General features: G+C 39.7%; 1 protein-coding gene across 1 annotated transcript in view; it reads left to right on the top strand.

The window, feature by feature from the left end:
* The window catches only part of LOC126252250 (ketohexokinase-like), a 99301-nt gene that overhangs the window by 30781 nt on the left and 51117 nt on the right, over window positions 1–17403 (top strand). The window contains exons 2-3 of the mRNA XM_049953125.1: window positions 14606–14725; window positions 17176–17383. Coding sequence (XP_049809082.1) covers window positions 14606–14725; window positions 17176–17383 — 328 coding nt within the window. The remainder of the gene's footprint in view (window positions 1–14605; window positions 14726–17175; window positions 17384–17403) is intronic.

Here is a 17403-nt window from a genome sequence, read left to right as displayed (position 1 = left end):
GTACAACACAAAGTAATTCAAACAACCAATGGCATTCCAATCAGCAGAATCAGATACCCTTTAATGGGAACTGTAACTCTTACCCACAACATAATCCTGAGGTAAATCGTGATTTTGACGCTCTTTGGCGTACTCAAAAACCAACACTGAATATTGTCGAAGTCTAAATGAGACTCGTCCGGTAGTGGCTAGTTTAACAAACTACTGTCGGCCACATTTACGCCCCCTATGTTGGAGTGAGACGTTAAATATATTATATCAACTATTGGCATAACCGACAACGTGGAAAATTAAAGGTCTGTACCCTCATTATGACTTGAAGAGGTATTTCCAATAACTGATTGCATATATTGACAGAACTTATAATAGCGCGGGATTAGCCGAGCGGTCTGAGGCGCTGCAATCATGGACTGTGCGGCTGGTCCCGGCGGAGGTTCGAGTCGTCCCGTTGACATAGGTGTGTGTGTTTGTCCTCAGGATAATTTAGGTTAAGTAGTGTGTAAGCTTAGTGACTGATGACCTTGGCAGTTAAGTCCCATCAGATTTCACACATATTTTGAACATTTGAACTTATAATAAAATAAGATGAGCATAGGCATTAGTAATGAGACTCCGCTAAGTACAATGTATATAAGTTTCTGCTCAGTTAAGTATGTGGTGCAAGTACGTCAAAATGTATATCTAATTCATATGCAAATGCTATTGGTCTAAGAACAGGAGCTAGGAAATAGAGGACTAGTCTCCCATTTAAGTGAAAACATGCACTTCGTGTGTCAGAGCAGAATGTCTGAGTAGTATGACCACTGCGACCTTAGGTTAAGTACTGATAAGGGATATCGGAGTCAATGGACACGACCCGTTTAGTATGTAAGTAAAAGCTGTTTGGTCATACGTCTACTGGTTAAGAGGAGATGAAAAATTAACGGCTCTCTACAAGGCATGGAAGTGTTTTGTATAACATGTGAACAAGTATGTGAGAACTTCATATGAAACACGATAGCCAGTCAAATGCTATATCCTTACAATATAATCTACTAAAGGACTAAGAGTTAATAATCAGAACTTTAGGCAAAATGTCGCATTATAAGCCCATCTAAGCAAAGCAAGGCGGAGACAAATTACGGTAGTAATAATTTTCAAGCAACCTCTACTAGAATTGGCTTGAAAAGCTAACAGAGTTAACTGGTACAGACGTAGTCTACAGTAACAATAATGCACACTTGTGTAGCTGTAATACAGTATGGCGTTCTTGAGATGAGTTCTCGTCATCCACTCGGAATGTCATTTCATCCAAGAGGCAATTGACACTACAGTAAAAGTTGCAGCTGAAACGTGTATACACAAAACTCCACGAGTGTTTCACGCAGTCCGGGTGCTACTACTGACCAGCAACACGGTGGCGTGTAGGATTACCAAGTTTTTCCAGTTCTCTGTAGCCAATTACCGAAGAAAAAACAGCCAAAATATCGCGACCTTTTTATCCACAAAAATAACCAAACTACCGCCATTTTTAATCAGTTGACTTAGTTGTGTTAATTCTAGACTAAACTGTCATATGATTCGACAGTGGCAATCCTCGAAGAAGATCAACACACTCACATTCACACACACCAGACCGGACATAACGAGGAACCTTCACCTTCAAAGAAACATTCTCGATTCCAGCCGGCATTGAACCCAGGCATACTACCGAATGAGCTATGAGGACTGTGAAAATATAGTCATACTATAAATGCAGTTGTGAAAATCTGGAAGTTATACTAGTTACTAAATTCAAATGTAGTTACATTTAATTATCATATTCATTAAACTGAGAACACTTATAACATGAAATGGTTCATGAGTAATTATACCAAACTTGCGCAAGGAATATTCTCATGCTTAGTTTCGACTACAAAACAGACATTTTCATCTTCTTCGGTACTGCTGTTTACAGCTGTTGAATCAACTGAGCTACTGAATCTTTTAAACATTTCTGCAGCACACGCAACTCAATACAACACTTGAGGTTGAGATGAACTTTAACTCGTAACACTGCACTAAGTATTTTTGTTTTCATTCCATTTCTCACTTCTGTTTTTGTTGCGTTCATAATGGTGAATACTCTTTTCACTACAGCAATAGAAATAGACTGTGACATCAGCAATAATACAGACGCAGCTAACTCTTTGAAAAGAAGCCTCCAGTATTTCTGTAGAGCAAAACTGTTGGCCAAAATTAGTAAGAACTAGTCAAAATGTCACGTCCATAAAACTCAATCCAGAACCAGTTTTCGTCAGAAAACACAACAGACTTGTACCCTGCCCTGCAATGAGCTCTCACTTGACAAGACTGAAGTCGCAAACGGCGGTAGTTTGGTATCAGTGAAATGCACGCTACAGGACGTCTGCTCGGAGCTGTCCTTGAAGTAACCAATGTGTAACAGTTTGTTGTGCGGTGCCTACCGCTGTTCAGCTTACTGCAGCTGGTGCAGTACTATGCGACAGAGTCATACGCCGAACATAAAGGCCTTTCCTCTCGGTAGTGCCACGTGGCAGTCCGGAGCCCGGTCTTCTTGCGACAGTACAGCATGTACAGTGGCCACATTCCTGTCAAGTCTTTCTGCATTATAGCAGAAGGAGCAATCTGCTTCTCGTAGCCCTATTACCGACTTCGTTCAGATTCAGCGAGGTGCTGATAACAGCGTCTTTGTCGCCTTAAAGGCGACTCACCATACCCAATCTCAAAGGTAACTGAGCGCTCACGACCATTACAGCGTATATTTAGAGCAAGGCCGATTTACGCCATGGTAATGGCGTTACTAGCGCGCCTGGCGCGGAATTTGCGTAGACCTCGTTTTTCAGATGTAGAAACATGCTTACAAACTACCTTTTATGTCGCACAGCTCCTTCTTGGTGTTCCTATTTTTTCATGTCTATCACAAGCATCTCCACAATCCAGTATGAATAAACTACATTTTACCTCAAATAAATGATAAAGTGACTATTTCTAATTTTTCTCTTTCTAGAAAAGTAATCGAAGTAATTCTTTGTAACTTTCCACTACATGTTGAGTGAAGAGATTAAAATCGAGTGCAATGCGTGAAGCCTGTGTGTGATGTGTATAAAAGTGACCATAAGAATGAAATAAATGTCCTATGCAGACACTCCTAGCAGTGAGAGAAACATTTGATTTCACTGAGTAATTTTATAAAGAAAATTCCTAGCCTCAATCAAAGAGGACAGTGAGAGAATATTGAAAGGTGGCTACACTGAGCCACAGCGCCAGAGATCGCTAGAGAGCATTGTTCCGCCGCCTCCACTGGCACAGTGATTATTGGGATGTCGTGGTAGGCAGTGCTTGTCCAGGACTCGTAGTAGTCAGTTCGTGTTCAGATGTGCTAGTAGAGAGTGCTTGCTGAGATGTGATACTGAAAAATTCTTGTTGAGATGTGGTAATAGCGAGTCGGTGTGGAGATATATTGTAATTATGAGAGTGATTTTGGTCAATATATGAAGGTAACGAAACTTGATTTATTTTTCATTATTTCCATGTTTTAAATAATGCGTCATTACAGGTTCAGTCAACAAAGCATCTGGCTTGTGTTCTTGGATTAGAGTGTAATTCTGGTTTTCTTGAGTAATTATGGTATTTTTATTTCTTTTAATTCAGTATAAATGATATTTATAAATTCTTGTGTTATTGAAGAAGAACCGTGCCAGATGCGTACGTTGAGTCATACTTCCACACACAGAACAGTTACACTTGTGCTTTGGTTTCGTAGGTTTTATAGTTGCTGGGGACTTAATTAATTGTGTTAATGAAAATTTCCATTTCATTCTTTGTTATTGTTCTAAGCAGTCAGATTGCGTAATAATACTAGTCAGGGCCAACCGGTACGAGACTTCGTAATCGGACAGACAGCTACTAAAGCAGAAATTAAAATTATTTTCATTTCATTTTTAATAAAGCCCCCATGCAATATATCAAATGATTTATAAGGCTGTAGTTGAATGGCCGTTTATACGCATGGCCAGAGAAGGCAACCTTAATATATATCAGTAATTGCGATAAAAATCAACAAAACGTTTATATCTGAATTTTTGTAAGTTGTTTATCACTTTTTTTTTCGTCTGCTTCAGCTAGACTAGTCTCTCCTGCCTTGGCCATTTCTTCCGGGTTAACGACTTGCGGACGGACAATTATCAGTCATTTTCTCGTGTCATGCAGATCACTACTAACGGTTGTAAACTTTTTCAGAGCCTCTGTCTATTATTTAACTACGAAGTCCGATGTCCAAGCACGAATAACACTGGCACAACTGCGATAAATAATGTACACGTGGCCGCGAATTAGAAATTGCGAGCCTGTTATCCAGGCAGTGTGAAGTATGAGTCTGCGTATCTTCATTCTCAAATAAATTCATTTACCATTGTAACTGCTCTTCTTGGTAGGACAGGGAAAGTTGTAACATTGAATACAAATCTCAGCCTTCACTATTATTTCTTTTCACAAATGACTTTAACACAAGGCCACACTTATTTCAAAACAATGCCATATAAAAAATTTGCTGGTCTGATTATACGGCTAGCTACACTGGACAAATAAGAAGGAATTTTAAAACGTGACAGCCTAAAAAGAACACACAGAACTAAAAAGAAAAACATAGGAAAGAAAGCCACTTTCACAGCTCATCTCTTACAACATAATCACACATTGCACAGTGTCGAAAAGAACCTCCTAATACTTCATACAGTGAAGGATGGTACTTAATGGACATGTATGAAGAAACAGAAATATATACCCACCTGAAAAATTCCATAGAAAATACGCTCAATGAGAAATGAGTACTCAAAAGCACCTGTTCCTGGACATCTACTGCTCTATTATCGATAACTTTCTTAAAGTTACTTCGCAAATTTGTAATTGTATCTAGATGTTAATCTAGATGTCTGTAAACGTGCTCTGTAGGCAATCTATGATGCATGCAAATGATGCTAATGACCTCTACAGTCCCCTGTGTTAGGTGGCAGCTTATGTACAAACGGTCACACAAGGTATTTTATAATGCAATATGCACATCCCAGTAGCCAGTAAAAGTCGATTCTTTAACACCGTATCGCAACTACAAACCATATTTAATACTGTCAATGATTGAACAGCTAATTACTTATTCTGCTGCTTTCCTTTTATTACAGTGAGGGGGACTTGTTATTTCTTGCAGCCATGGAGGTTTTCTTAGCTTACTCACACAACATGGAAGCGTACTTAAAAATTACCGGGAAGTCATAAACATGTTTGGAACTGAAAACAGACCTCCCGAACAGGTAGAAATTCGTCGTGTCCCATATCAGCACAACAGGAGATTTGGAGGTGGTCTGTCTGCCATAAAATTGCTTTATGCTAGACACTGGGACAAATCCTTTTAAGAAAGACAAAATGTGAGCCAGGTGTAGCTTTCAGAACAGTAAAGCAAGAGACCAGCCATTTTCTCTGCAGCCTCACCATAAAAGAATGTTCATTTAAAATCCTAGTAATGGGGACTCTAATGAGCTCACAATAATTATTTATGTAGAAGGCACACTTTCCCAAATATTTCTACATGCAAGCCTTTCAATTGGCCAGGGTTAAACCTGTCACAGAATGGGAGAGATTTACTGTCTCCCCCCATCCCACAGCAGACCATCATTGCTTAACCATGACAAAATGTACAAGAGTAGGAGTTTGTTGAACTTATTTATAAATTTGTTGTTGGCAGAAGTCACAGGGTCTGCTGCAGTTAGCCAGCAAGTGTCCTACACTGGCAGAAACAATCAAGTTTCAAGGAGTTAAGCTAAAAGGCACTTGCTGCCAGGCTATCAGCAAAAGAACTCTTACTACACAAACACCAAAGAAACTATTATTGCTGCTGAGGCATTGCTCTGAAGGATGTCTCCGTATTAGAACTGAGTATCGGACTCATATGTTATGCTTGCAAGTATCCACCCACCTGTGTCTGGGCTATATTTCATAATCACAGTCCTTTGCCCGTTTCACAGCAGAAAAATTGTGTGGTATACATCTAAAGTTTTCGAAGTTCTACCAGGTGAGCTCGGAACAGAAAAGCTCTGGGCCAGTGTGCCACTTAGAATGTCAACAAGACACACCACCAGCGTAACAGACGTTAACGGTGTGAGGTAGGCATTGCCATACAACCTCTGAGCGAAGAAGACTGGAACACAAATGTTGCGATGCTACATAACAAGGCACTGTGAAGTAACACTATATAACTTCAATGCCAAAGCACCGGTGAAAAGTCAGATAGTGAGGCAAGGGGTGCTGCGGGACCGAGCCGGCCGGAGTGTCCGAGCGGTTCTAGGGGCTACCGTCTGGAGCCGCGTGACCACTAGGGTCGCAGTTTCGAATCCTGCCTCGGGCATGGATGTGTGTGTTGTCATTGGGTTAGTTAGGTATAAGTAGTTCTAAGTTCTAGGGGACTGATGACCTCAGAAGTTAAGTCCCATAGTGCTCAGAGCCATTTGAACCATTTTTTTGCGGAACCGATAAACAAGGGCAAATGCACTCGTACTCTCATAGCCACCACATCATAAGCACAGGCTCCACCTTATAAATAACGAGGCTTTCAGAACTCAAAGGCACATTGACTCGTTTTACCATTCTGCCCATGTCACTAGAGCCAGGAAGAATGACAGTCTACTGAGTTTCAGTGACGCAATGACAAGCTAATTGATGATTGTCTATCTGCTACCCGTTTGCTGACTTCAAACCGAAATGCAGCCAACCTGCTGCGTACTACCGTTGTTTTCTGCCATCGCTGTCTACTTGGAAGAGAAGGACGTTTCGTGGCCTGCCCTCTAACACTACAGTGCATTAAAAATGATCTGCAAGCTGTCATCTTCACACCGCCCAGGCATGGCGTGTTCACAGAGCCTCCTGGCCTACTCGTGAACGTCTACTGCAGTCTTGGGCGATTCATGGTGGATGAGCAGAGCCTAGTCATCACGACAGTCAACATCCTGGGCCAAAGTTGGCAGTATCCTCGTGAGTACGTGGCAGGCTAAGGTAGGAGGTGCACTGTGTCGCAGAATGTCTGGACAGGCGATGCATTCTTCCCCCTCCTCGCTTCTACCAGCATAGGACACTGCTGTGTCTCACTGATCTGTGGGGTGATTTCAAGCCTCACTGATGAGGCACTAGCAGTTCTTTGCGGCATGCGCGCTTATGCCAGGCCGCTGACTGCAGCCCTGAAGACACCTGCAACTCTGTAAACTCAACACGATAAATATACATTATTGCAGATACCATCCACACTCGATGCTCGGCCTCCTGTTCACAATGCTTCACCAGCTCTTCAGGTCACAACAGACCACTTATTAAATGTTTACGTATTGAATTCAGTAGGTAGCTCATTTTTTATGTTTTATGGCAATAAACGAAACTGTTATAGTGACCGCTAGTTTCTGTTGTAGTTAGATGATCCCCTTCATTAATCGTGCACATGTGGTATCGTGCCCATACTTTCATGTTTAATAGCGCCACACCTAATAGTTCTCCTACAGTAAGACATTTCTGTCGCATTTCGTTTCCTTAAATTTGCATGATCCAATGGGGAGCTTTCCTTCCCTATACAGCACCAGGGATTGGACTTAGAGCATCTTATGAGTATGCTAAACAGCTTAACCGACACCTCATACCTGTGGTTCAAGCTTTGCGAGCTATAGACGTAATTATACACTTGACTTGGATGCAACTATTTTACACTTAAGTTAAATCTATGAACTACTGTTAGCCTCTTACTTGTAAAACATACAATTTGGAATTTTAGAATATGTCAAAAAATAAATTCTTTTAAACCCAAAGAATGTTTGCAACGTAAAGAATTATACAATCTTGAGACGTAATTCTCACGATATCATTGGGCACTTAAGATCTTAAATCCACCTGAGTTGAATTTTTACCATTTGGGCGTTGCTTCTGTACAGCATAATGTGAGTTTTGTATAACAGGAAGAATACATGATTCAATTTGTAGGTGATATCAGGGTGTAGAGGCCGCGAACTGTATGCATAGGGCAGCAACATCCTGCAGTAACAGCTTTAGTATAGCTGGGCATCGCGTCCAAGTAAGCTTGGTTGACAGATCTGGGTACATCACTCCATGTCGCTTGAACTCTGTGCCATGAGGCAGGCGACTGGTGACGAGCCAGTATCCAAGGTCTGATGTTTCCAATTGGTGAGAACCTGGAGAACGAGCTAGCCAGGCAACTGTCAAACACAATCACTATCGATATTCTCGTAGGTCAGATCTTTGGTTTCACATTAGCTTGTTGAAAGATAATTTCATGGAAACCTCGAACAGAGGGCACATCTACCATCCTTGACAGGTCAGAAATGTAACACCTGCTGCCCCAATTACTGGATATATGAACCAGAGGTGACTAAATCGTCTACCCAATGGCATCACATATCAGACACCAGGTGCTGAGTTCATGTGACAATGACGATTGCAGTCTGGCAACGGTCGCTTTCCTTGGGTCTCCGCACATTGATACATCCATCATGTGCTGTACGCGGAACTGTGACTCTTCTGAAAATGTCCAGTATTGACCCTGGATACACCGCTGTCGGCGCGTCTCTCTGCTGCAGCGTCGCGTTGTGCTCTCCGTGCGGACACTTTCCTTGCTGAGAAAATCCTGTTGACTGACGCAAGATACGTGACGTGGCTACGATGCTTTACGGCCGAGTGAACAATATGCCTGTCCCTCTGGCGCTGGCCGCCTTGGGCCGCTGATATACTGAATGGCGTTGAGTGTGGTCCATCTGAGCTAATCGATTCCATATTCTCAAAGCAGTTGCGGGATCCTGACCAAAGAGATCAGCAATGTCACAGAAAGATGAACCACCATCTTGATAGGCCACGATCCTGCCGTTGCCGAATTCTGACGCTCTCTGGTGGACATGACTCCTTTTTACACGAGGTATTACACCATCGTTTCACAACGCAACTTTCAAACGGAAATCTGAATGAAAAACCTGCTCTGCAAACTTTTCTTATACACAAAATGTGGACGGCATTTCTACTACGTACGTTGAGTGGTTTTTCTGAAATACAAGTCATTTACATATCCAAGCACGCAGTTCACATCATACTAGTTTGACGTTTGTTGCATGTAGTCTTCACGTTACTGCAGTTTTAATGACTAGCAGTGTATAAGTCGTTTTTATATCATTATCAGTCCCATAGTCATTATTCACCTTCACTAGCAGCATAGGAGTCCCTCACAGTTTTCTTGGCTAGGTCCTAGTGGCGCCTGTCTGCATGAGTCATGCCATAGCCTGTCAAATAAATGCATTTATGTATGTGTGGCGTGCAGATAACGAAGATGAATGGTTATACCTTGCGGTATTTCGTTGCGTTGACATTGATGAATGTGAACCCTTGATCATGACAAAGATTGCTGCTGGGGCGGTACCCCCACTGGCCACTTGGTCGTTAGTTAGTTAGTTAGTTAGTTACATGTTCCATAGATCATTTAAACGATTCTTTTATCGAAATCATTTGCAACGACTCAGTTTATCAGTTTACACTTAGTCCTACTCCTGAAATTGCACCTAAAAACAAAGTCTTATAATTTTATTATTTTTTTAATTTTTCGTATTGACCAATTATGATCACGTAACAACTTCAGTTCCTCTTCCTTCCTTGTTGTTTTCTGTTTTTCTAGCACTCCTTTATCTTCTTCCCATGTTGTCTTTTCCTTTCTTCTGCCCATGTTCTAGATTTCTTATTCCTTTCGCGTTGAAAGCATTCTAAATTTAGTAGTTTATTCTTCTATTTGTTATTTCTTCCAGAAGATCTGTTTGAATAACTCTGTCTATCAGGTTTTCTGAATTAATTCCATTTGTTTTCCTTTCTAGAATCAATGATTCAATTTTATCATTTTTTAACTCCAAATTCCAGAGCCTTACAATTTTTTGTAGAACGCAGCTAAACAGTAAAGATGATAAACCATTCCCATCACCAGTTTCTATTTCAAATGGCTGGGATACTTCTTCGATAAATATAATTTATGATATCGTTTTTGTTAGAGTTTCCTGAATTATGTTTGCTCATTTTGCTTTAACACCAAATTCTCTAACGACTTCATCTATTGTTTCTCTGTCTACCGAATCAAATGCTTTTTGGAAATTAATAAATGATACTATTATAGGTTTGCTGGTTAACATTCTGTAGCGAATTATTGATTTTAAGTTAAAAATCTGTTCTTTGCATAATTTCCACTTTCGAAAACCTTCCTGGTTTTCTCCCAATCATTTGTCTAAAGTTTCTACAACTATATTCATGACAATTTTTGATAATGTTCTGTATGCCACTGGCAGAAGTGACATACCTCTGTATTTGGTGACGTTTTGTTTGTCTCCCTTTCTATGTAGCGTGTGGATTAACACTATTTTCCACTCTTCTGGAAGCTTTTCAGTTTTAAAAATGTTCTCAAATAGCATTTGTAGATATTTTATAGTCTTTGATTCTGACCATTTAAGTACTTCTGCTGTAATGGATTCTACGCCGCTTGCTCTGTTGTTTTAGTGTGATTTGATGGCTTCATGAATTTCTGGGTCTGTTGGTGGGAAATCTTCCTCCAGATTATATGATATTGCTGTAAATTACAGTTTAACTTTCGGAACTGGACAGTTTAGGAGCCTGTCAAAAAAATTTCTTGTATTACCATAACTTGAGTTTTTTCAAAGGTTCTTTTCATTTTTCGGATTATATTTGATGTCTTTTCTTTGTTGTCTTAATTCTTCTAAATGTTCTTTTTTTAACATCTCCATTTCTCCATTTTGAGCTCTTTGTCCTAGTGCTTTTTCACACTCGACCTCCGCTGTGTCTTCTTTTTACTCTTGGGCAGTCCTAAATTTTGTATCTGGAATTCAGACCAGTGACGTTTTTTGCTCTCTCAATTTCTTTTCCGACATTTTCTGTATTGTCTATTGTAATATTAACTATCGTAGAGTTATAGCTGATTACTTTCTTGGTTATATTTTATGTTTAGATGGGAGAAATCGTGTTTTAATCTTAGAGAGATAATGATCTGAATCAAATTCCTCAGTGCTTATTACTTTGGCATTCGCAATTTCTGTGATGTTCCCTTTAGATTTGGCTATTTGATCTGGCAAAAATTCTCATAGGTTTGGATTTGCAGGTCTCCAGGTCTTGAATTTTCTTGGTAGGCTGCAAAAATATGTGGTACATTTTACACATTTTTGTTTGTTATTAAATTTGCTGGATATTCGCATACAATATTCTTAAGTTTCTTTTCCTTCCCATCTTGCGCATTGAAGTCGCCAGGAAATAGTTTAACGTGTTTTTAGATATGTTGGTGATTTCAGACTCTAAAAAATTCCAAAACTGATTTATTTTCTGCAGATTTCTTCTTGCACTTTATTGTTAATATGGACATTCTGGTGGTTTCTATCTATGACTTTTTGTTTTGCTTGTGTAAAATGCTGTCCCAAATACTTAGATGTTTTTCATTATTCTTACTGCACGTTTCCCTTTATAAATTCTTTATTTTATTTTACTTTGTTTCATTTCATTTACTTATGTTTTACAGTGTACCAGTTTTTAGATAGGAATTCGTCCGTGGAATAGATGGAGTTGTCGAGCAGAAATGACTTTAGAATAGCTTTAAAAATTGCTTTTGTCGACTACTTGTCAGACATTTTATATTATTGGGAAAATGAACAAAGTTTTTTTTTCTGCATACTGTACTCCTTTCTGAGCCACTGACAGGTTTAATAATATGTAATGAAGGTCGTTATTCATGCTAGTGCTGTAGGTATGGACCTCACTGTTCTTCTCTAACTGTGATGGATTATTTATGAGAAATTTCATTAGTGGTTGCGTGTATTGTGACAGTGCAGTTCAAATACCTGGCTGCTTGAAGAGGCACCTACATAATGTCTGTGGATGAACACCATATATTCTTTCTGCTCGCTTTTACGCAATCACTACTTTTTTTGTAAGTGGTAAGTTACCACAGAAAATTATTCCATAAACATTATTGAGTGTAAATATGCAAAATATGTGTCTACTTTAATTGGTTTGTTTCCAAGATTGGCAGTTATATGAACAGCAAAAGTATCTGAAAAGAAGTATTTTGACAAGCTTATTAATACGCCTCTTCCAGTTCAATTTTTCATTGATATATACACTCTGGCTCCCTACCCTATAATTACCGATTCAAATTAATTATTTAAATTCTGTCTCTACTGATTCTCAGGACAGGTACTTCATTCTTCGTAACAATGTACTGAGCAAATAGGGTGGAAAGATCAGAAATGTTGATTGATCAAAATAATAGGTACTTGGCTGGTAAAATTCTCCTTCATTGTTTCCTATGATTCACGTCTAGGGGTCTTCTTTCTCGCTTCCCTGTAGAATATTGACAAAATATTTGGATTTGTGGACGTTCACAGCTATGATCTTGCTGTATCAATTCTAGTCAAAACAATGAACACGTTTCAGTTTATACTTTGTTGATATATTCTTGAAATCATTTCACAAATTTTAAATAACATTTTTTCTTGTGGTTCAAAGCTTTAAAGATACTTTTTAGCATAGTTATTTGCACGTAATGGGTGACACTCGCCCAACTTTGACCACATGCAGCCATACAAACCTCTTTTGGCGGGCGAACTACTCCACAGCAACTCGCTTAGTTTTCCCACTGACAGTCCATAGATTGTTAAATACATATATAACCACACATTAGTCATAGATTGTTGAATTTCTCCATCCTTACATACCTCTCTGACATGTACATTTATCAAAATAATCAAGATAATTTTTCTTTTTATAAGAAATATTTACAAAATTTATAACAATTAAAAAAGTGTATCGTAAAATGCGTGATAAATCATCTTGTATTGGAAATTACACTTGGTACATGGAGCATGACGTAGTCAGATCAGTTTCATTACAACACCCAAAAATTAACAGCATTCCACCCTCTTTTCTGACACCTGCTCATGTGCTAGAGCAATTATTGGTAACCTATGTTTGTTGTAGATAACTGAATATAGTGTGTTTTTTTTTTCAAGATTTAGGAAGAGTCCGTTTTCTGAGAACTACTTAATAATTCTTTGGAAAACGTTATTTACAATATCTTTTGTTACTTTCTCTGTAGGGGGTTTTGTTGTAGCATTAATATTGTCTGCAAAAAGCACCAATTCTGGCTACTGAATGTTAAATGGAAGATTATTCACATACACAAGAAACAGAAGTGGACCCAAGATTGAATCCTGTGGGACTCCCTTTGTGATTCCTTCTCAATCACTAAAATTTGCTACTCTTCCAATATTGTTTAAATTATTCAACACAACCTTTTGCATTCTGTTTGTTAAGTATTATTCATATCACCTTTGTGTAGAGCCATCAGTTACATAAAACTTAAGTTTGTCTAAGAGAATAATATGATCTGCACATTCAAATGACCTGAAGCGATAAAAAAATAGCAACTGGCAATATTTTATTATTTATCGTTTGTACTGTTTGAGGGATGAATAAATAAATAGCATGCTCAGTCAAACAACCCTTCTGGAATGTGAACTGTGATGTGCTAAGTAAACTGTTGCTGCTTAGGTCCTAGAGTATTCTTGACTACATTACTTTTTCGAATATTTTGGAAAACAACTTCAATAGGGGAACTGGATTATAGTTGTTTAAGTCTTTATAGTCACTTTTTTATGAAGAAGTTTAATAATTGCATATTTGAACCTGTCTGGAAAAATTTCCTGTAAAAGTGATGCATATATCACTAAGGACATTACATTTTAAGTTGGAACAAATATTCAGAATTCTGTTTGAAATTTCATCAACACCAGTCGAGCTTTTAGAATGAAATTTTCGCTCTGCAGTGGAGTGTGCGCTGATATGAAACTTCCTAGCAGATTAAAACTGTGTGCCGGACCGAGATTTGAACTCAGGAACTTTGCCTTTCCCAAGCAAGAGCTCTACCGTCTGAGCTACCCAGGCACTACTCACGACCCTTCCTCATGGCTTAAATTCGGCGGTTCCTCGTGTCCTACCTTCCAAACTTCACAGAAGCTCTCCTGGAGATCTTGCAGAACTAGAGCTCCTGGAGGCCTGAGGTCCTTATGTTCTCCGTCACTGGCTAAGCTTGGCACTAGGTTTCACAATGCTTGTGACCTGGTAATCTAAACCTAGCTTTTCATGTAGCCCTTGGCTCACACCTCTCCCGTGACTACTACCTGCTTGCAGGACTCCTTTCTCTCTGTAAAATGAAAGATTCATTTAGTCAGATTCTGGTTGTCTCTGTCAGAAACCACAGACAAAACAATTTATCACGGCAGTTACTCAATACAAACCCAAAGTAAAATTTTGAATTTATGTCTGTTTTGTAATCAGTGTAAATACTGGAGTAAAGAACACCATCCTAGCAATCACGCATGCTGTCTGTAGAAGTTTCGAAACAATCCTCACTTATTCCAGATGTTAATCACTACTTAAGTGACTGACTTATATGTACGTCTCGCAATACAGAGACGCCATTGTATTTTTATCGCTAGTTTCTTCTATAGTATTTTTGTGAATTTCTTGACAGGGTTGTAGCTCGGGAGCTGAGACCAGGAGGAAACGCTGCCAACGACTGCGCAGTTCTGGGTGAGCTGGGTGTTCAGTGCGACTTGGTTGGAACTCTCAGCATTAATTCACGATCAGGAAGGTACGTCCGATATACACAGCTATCTTATCAGTGTTTATATCACGTGTGTCAGGAGTTTCGTCATTTTTATATGTAACATCGTTGGTGTCATTAACATATAAATGTTCATAACACGTAAATAAACTAACAGAAAACCACAACAGTGATAAAATATCAGAATGATTGAATATGAGTAAATACACTATAATGTATTTAAAAATTTCTAAGGAGGTACAAACTGGATATTTTAAAAACCAGTCCTTAGAGCCAGACGTAAGGTACTTGCCATTTGTTCCACCTCATTACTTAATAATCGTCTGACGCTTTAATTGTCTTCCTCTAAAAGGGAGGAATATCCCCGTAAAGCCATAGACTGCCTTTTCCTTCCCAAATTTGGTACACTCGTTGAAATTATGGTGGTCTATTATTTGCAAAGCGCAAGTCTCTCACATGGGCCAGTCTTCTCGCTGGAAGAGAAAACAATTCGTCGGAGAGCAGAGCCGCTGTGATACACGCAGAGCAAGAATACCAAGAGCCTCAGTAGCTAGAATTAACTACACGACAGCCAAATAGCAGATTATGCCGACACCCAGTCGCTCACATACCTTACCTTTTTCTGATCTTCGAACTGACCTCCACAGCCAGTTATAGGACTTGCGATTTAACGAGGGATTCGAACCACAGTGGAACTCAACATTTTTCACGGTAACAAATCGTTGCCAGAGAGGAGAGAAGCAATAAGTGACAAAAATCTAAAGCTGGCTGAGGACTGATCTTGTGACTTTTTAATATATAGTCTGACACTCACCGACCTACTTTCAATTTTTTTTTTTTTTTAAATATTGATGTTGAGCTACTCTCAAATGTTCAAACCAAAATAGTGTCGAGAATCTGAGCGCGTTTCTTCTGCGTATGTGCGAAAGAAAAGTCTTGGTTATTTTCCCCATAGCACTCTATACCTAAAAAATATTGTAAATGATTGAACTGATCTTGAAATATTGCGGTCTGTTACGTCACACAGAGGCTGCATGACCTGGGCGAGGGTGTCCGGGCTGTCACTGGTATTAAACGGGAATCAAGCTGATTGAATAATAAACGGGAATTTAGTCATCCAAACTGGGCAAAGCGATCGTTATTAGTTAAAGAAGTATCCCATATGGTGGAATGCGGTAACTGTGGAAGTCCTGACAGTTCACGTGAGACGTCTCAAGAGTATAACAATTGTAGTCTGCTACGATTCATAAATAGATAAGCGGATTTGTCGCATGTTATAATGCCCTGCGAAGGCTTTTATTTTAATTCTGTGGTCGGATGTCCTTCTTATCCTCACAAACCCGTTAACCCCAGCTCTCTTAAAGAAGGAGCTATGTGTACCTCGTGTATGTGAATCGTGAACTCTTTGTTCTGTGTTTGTTCGTATCATAGTTACCCGTGTGTTGTGCTCCTGAGGTGGAGATAGGAAAGCAGCTTTGCATTTGTTTAGGAAAATGTGGAAAACTGCCTAAAACCCACTGTCAGGCTGACCGGTGTACAACGTACGCGGTCATCAGTCTGACACTTCGATTCGATCCAGGTGGAGCTTCGCTCCCTGTCTCATAAAAAAGGACGCAGCACGTTAAGTTGTTACATCATATTCTTGCAAAAGTGACTAAAGATACATTATTTCACAATTCACACAACTGAAACATTGCGTAGACTCTACTTCACAATGAGGCGCTATCCAGTGTTGGCAAACGGAATCAGTGGTGCCCTCTGCCCATGGTTGTAAAGCGAGTGCTGTATCTTCCACTGCTCTTTAGCTACGGCGAACAATATGCGAATTGTAACTGTTGTGGCGTAACAAGCTCGCTACGCCACACTGAGAAGGAAGCCGAAAGGCACGCGTACACACACGCCGACTGGCGTCAAGTCTGGAACAGGATACGTATTGAATACTATAAAGAAAATACGTAGCTTTGGAATATACTTAACTTTTAATGCTTCCTTTGATACATCTCTCTTGACTATACAAATGAGACTCGTAAGATACATGCACTGATACAATTGGCGCCTTGCTAAGTCGTAGCCATTAACTTAGCTGAAGGCTATTCTAACTGTCTCTCGCCAAATGAGAGCAAAGGCTTCGTCAGTATAGTCGCTAGCAACGTCGTCGTACAACTGGGGCGAGTTCTCGTACGTCTCTCGAGACCTGCCGTGTGGTGGCGCTCGGTCTGCGATCACACAGTGGCGACACGCGGGTCCGACATGTACTAATGGACCGCGGCCGATTGAAGCTACCCCTAGCAAGTGTGGTGTCTGACAGTGACACCACAGTAACTATTGTCACTACCTTGTAACTTATCATTTACTCGTATCCTATATCTCAGGCGCTAGCATAACCTTTATTTTGTCCGCTTGATTTCAGGTGTTTACCCAATAACTTGTAACTACTTATAATGTGTTCAGCTTTCGTCTCTCTATTTTGATTGCAGTTTTGTCAAACAGCAGCTGGAAACATATGGTGTCAACCTGAAACTCTGTGAGATTGTAGAAGACAAAGAATTTCCTGTCTCGATTTGTATAATTAATAAGAGTAATGGCTCACGAACGATACTGCATCATAGCGGCGAATGGCCTTGGGTTTCATATGAAGCTTTTCTTAAAATAGATTTGTCACAGTATGCTTGGATTCACCTTGAGGTACCGTAAACTATGAGATA

Source organism: Schistocerca nitens, chromosome 4 (assembly GCF_023898315.1).
Source record: "Schistocerca nitens isolate TAMUIC-IGC-003100 chromosome 4, iqSchNite1.1, whole genome shotgun sequence".
Classification (NCBI taxonomy): domain Eukaryota; kingdom Metazoa; phylum Arthropoda; class Insecta; order Orthoptera; family Acrididae; genus Schistocerca; species Schistocerca nitens.
The sequence above is the reverse complement of the archived record's forward strand: the minus strand, read 5'-3'. Positions and strand labels throughout refer to the sequence as shown.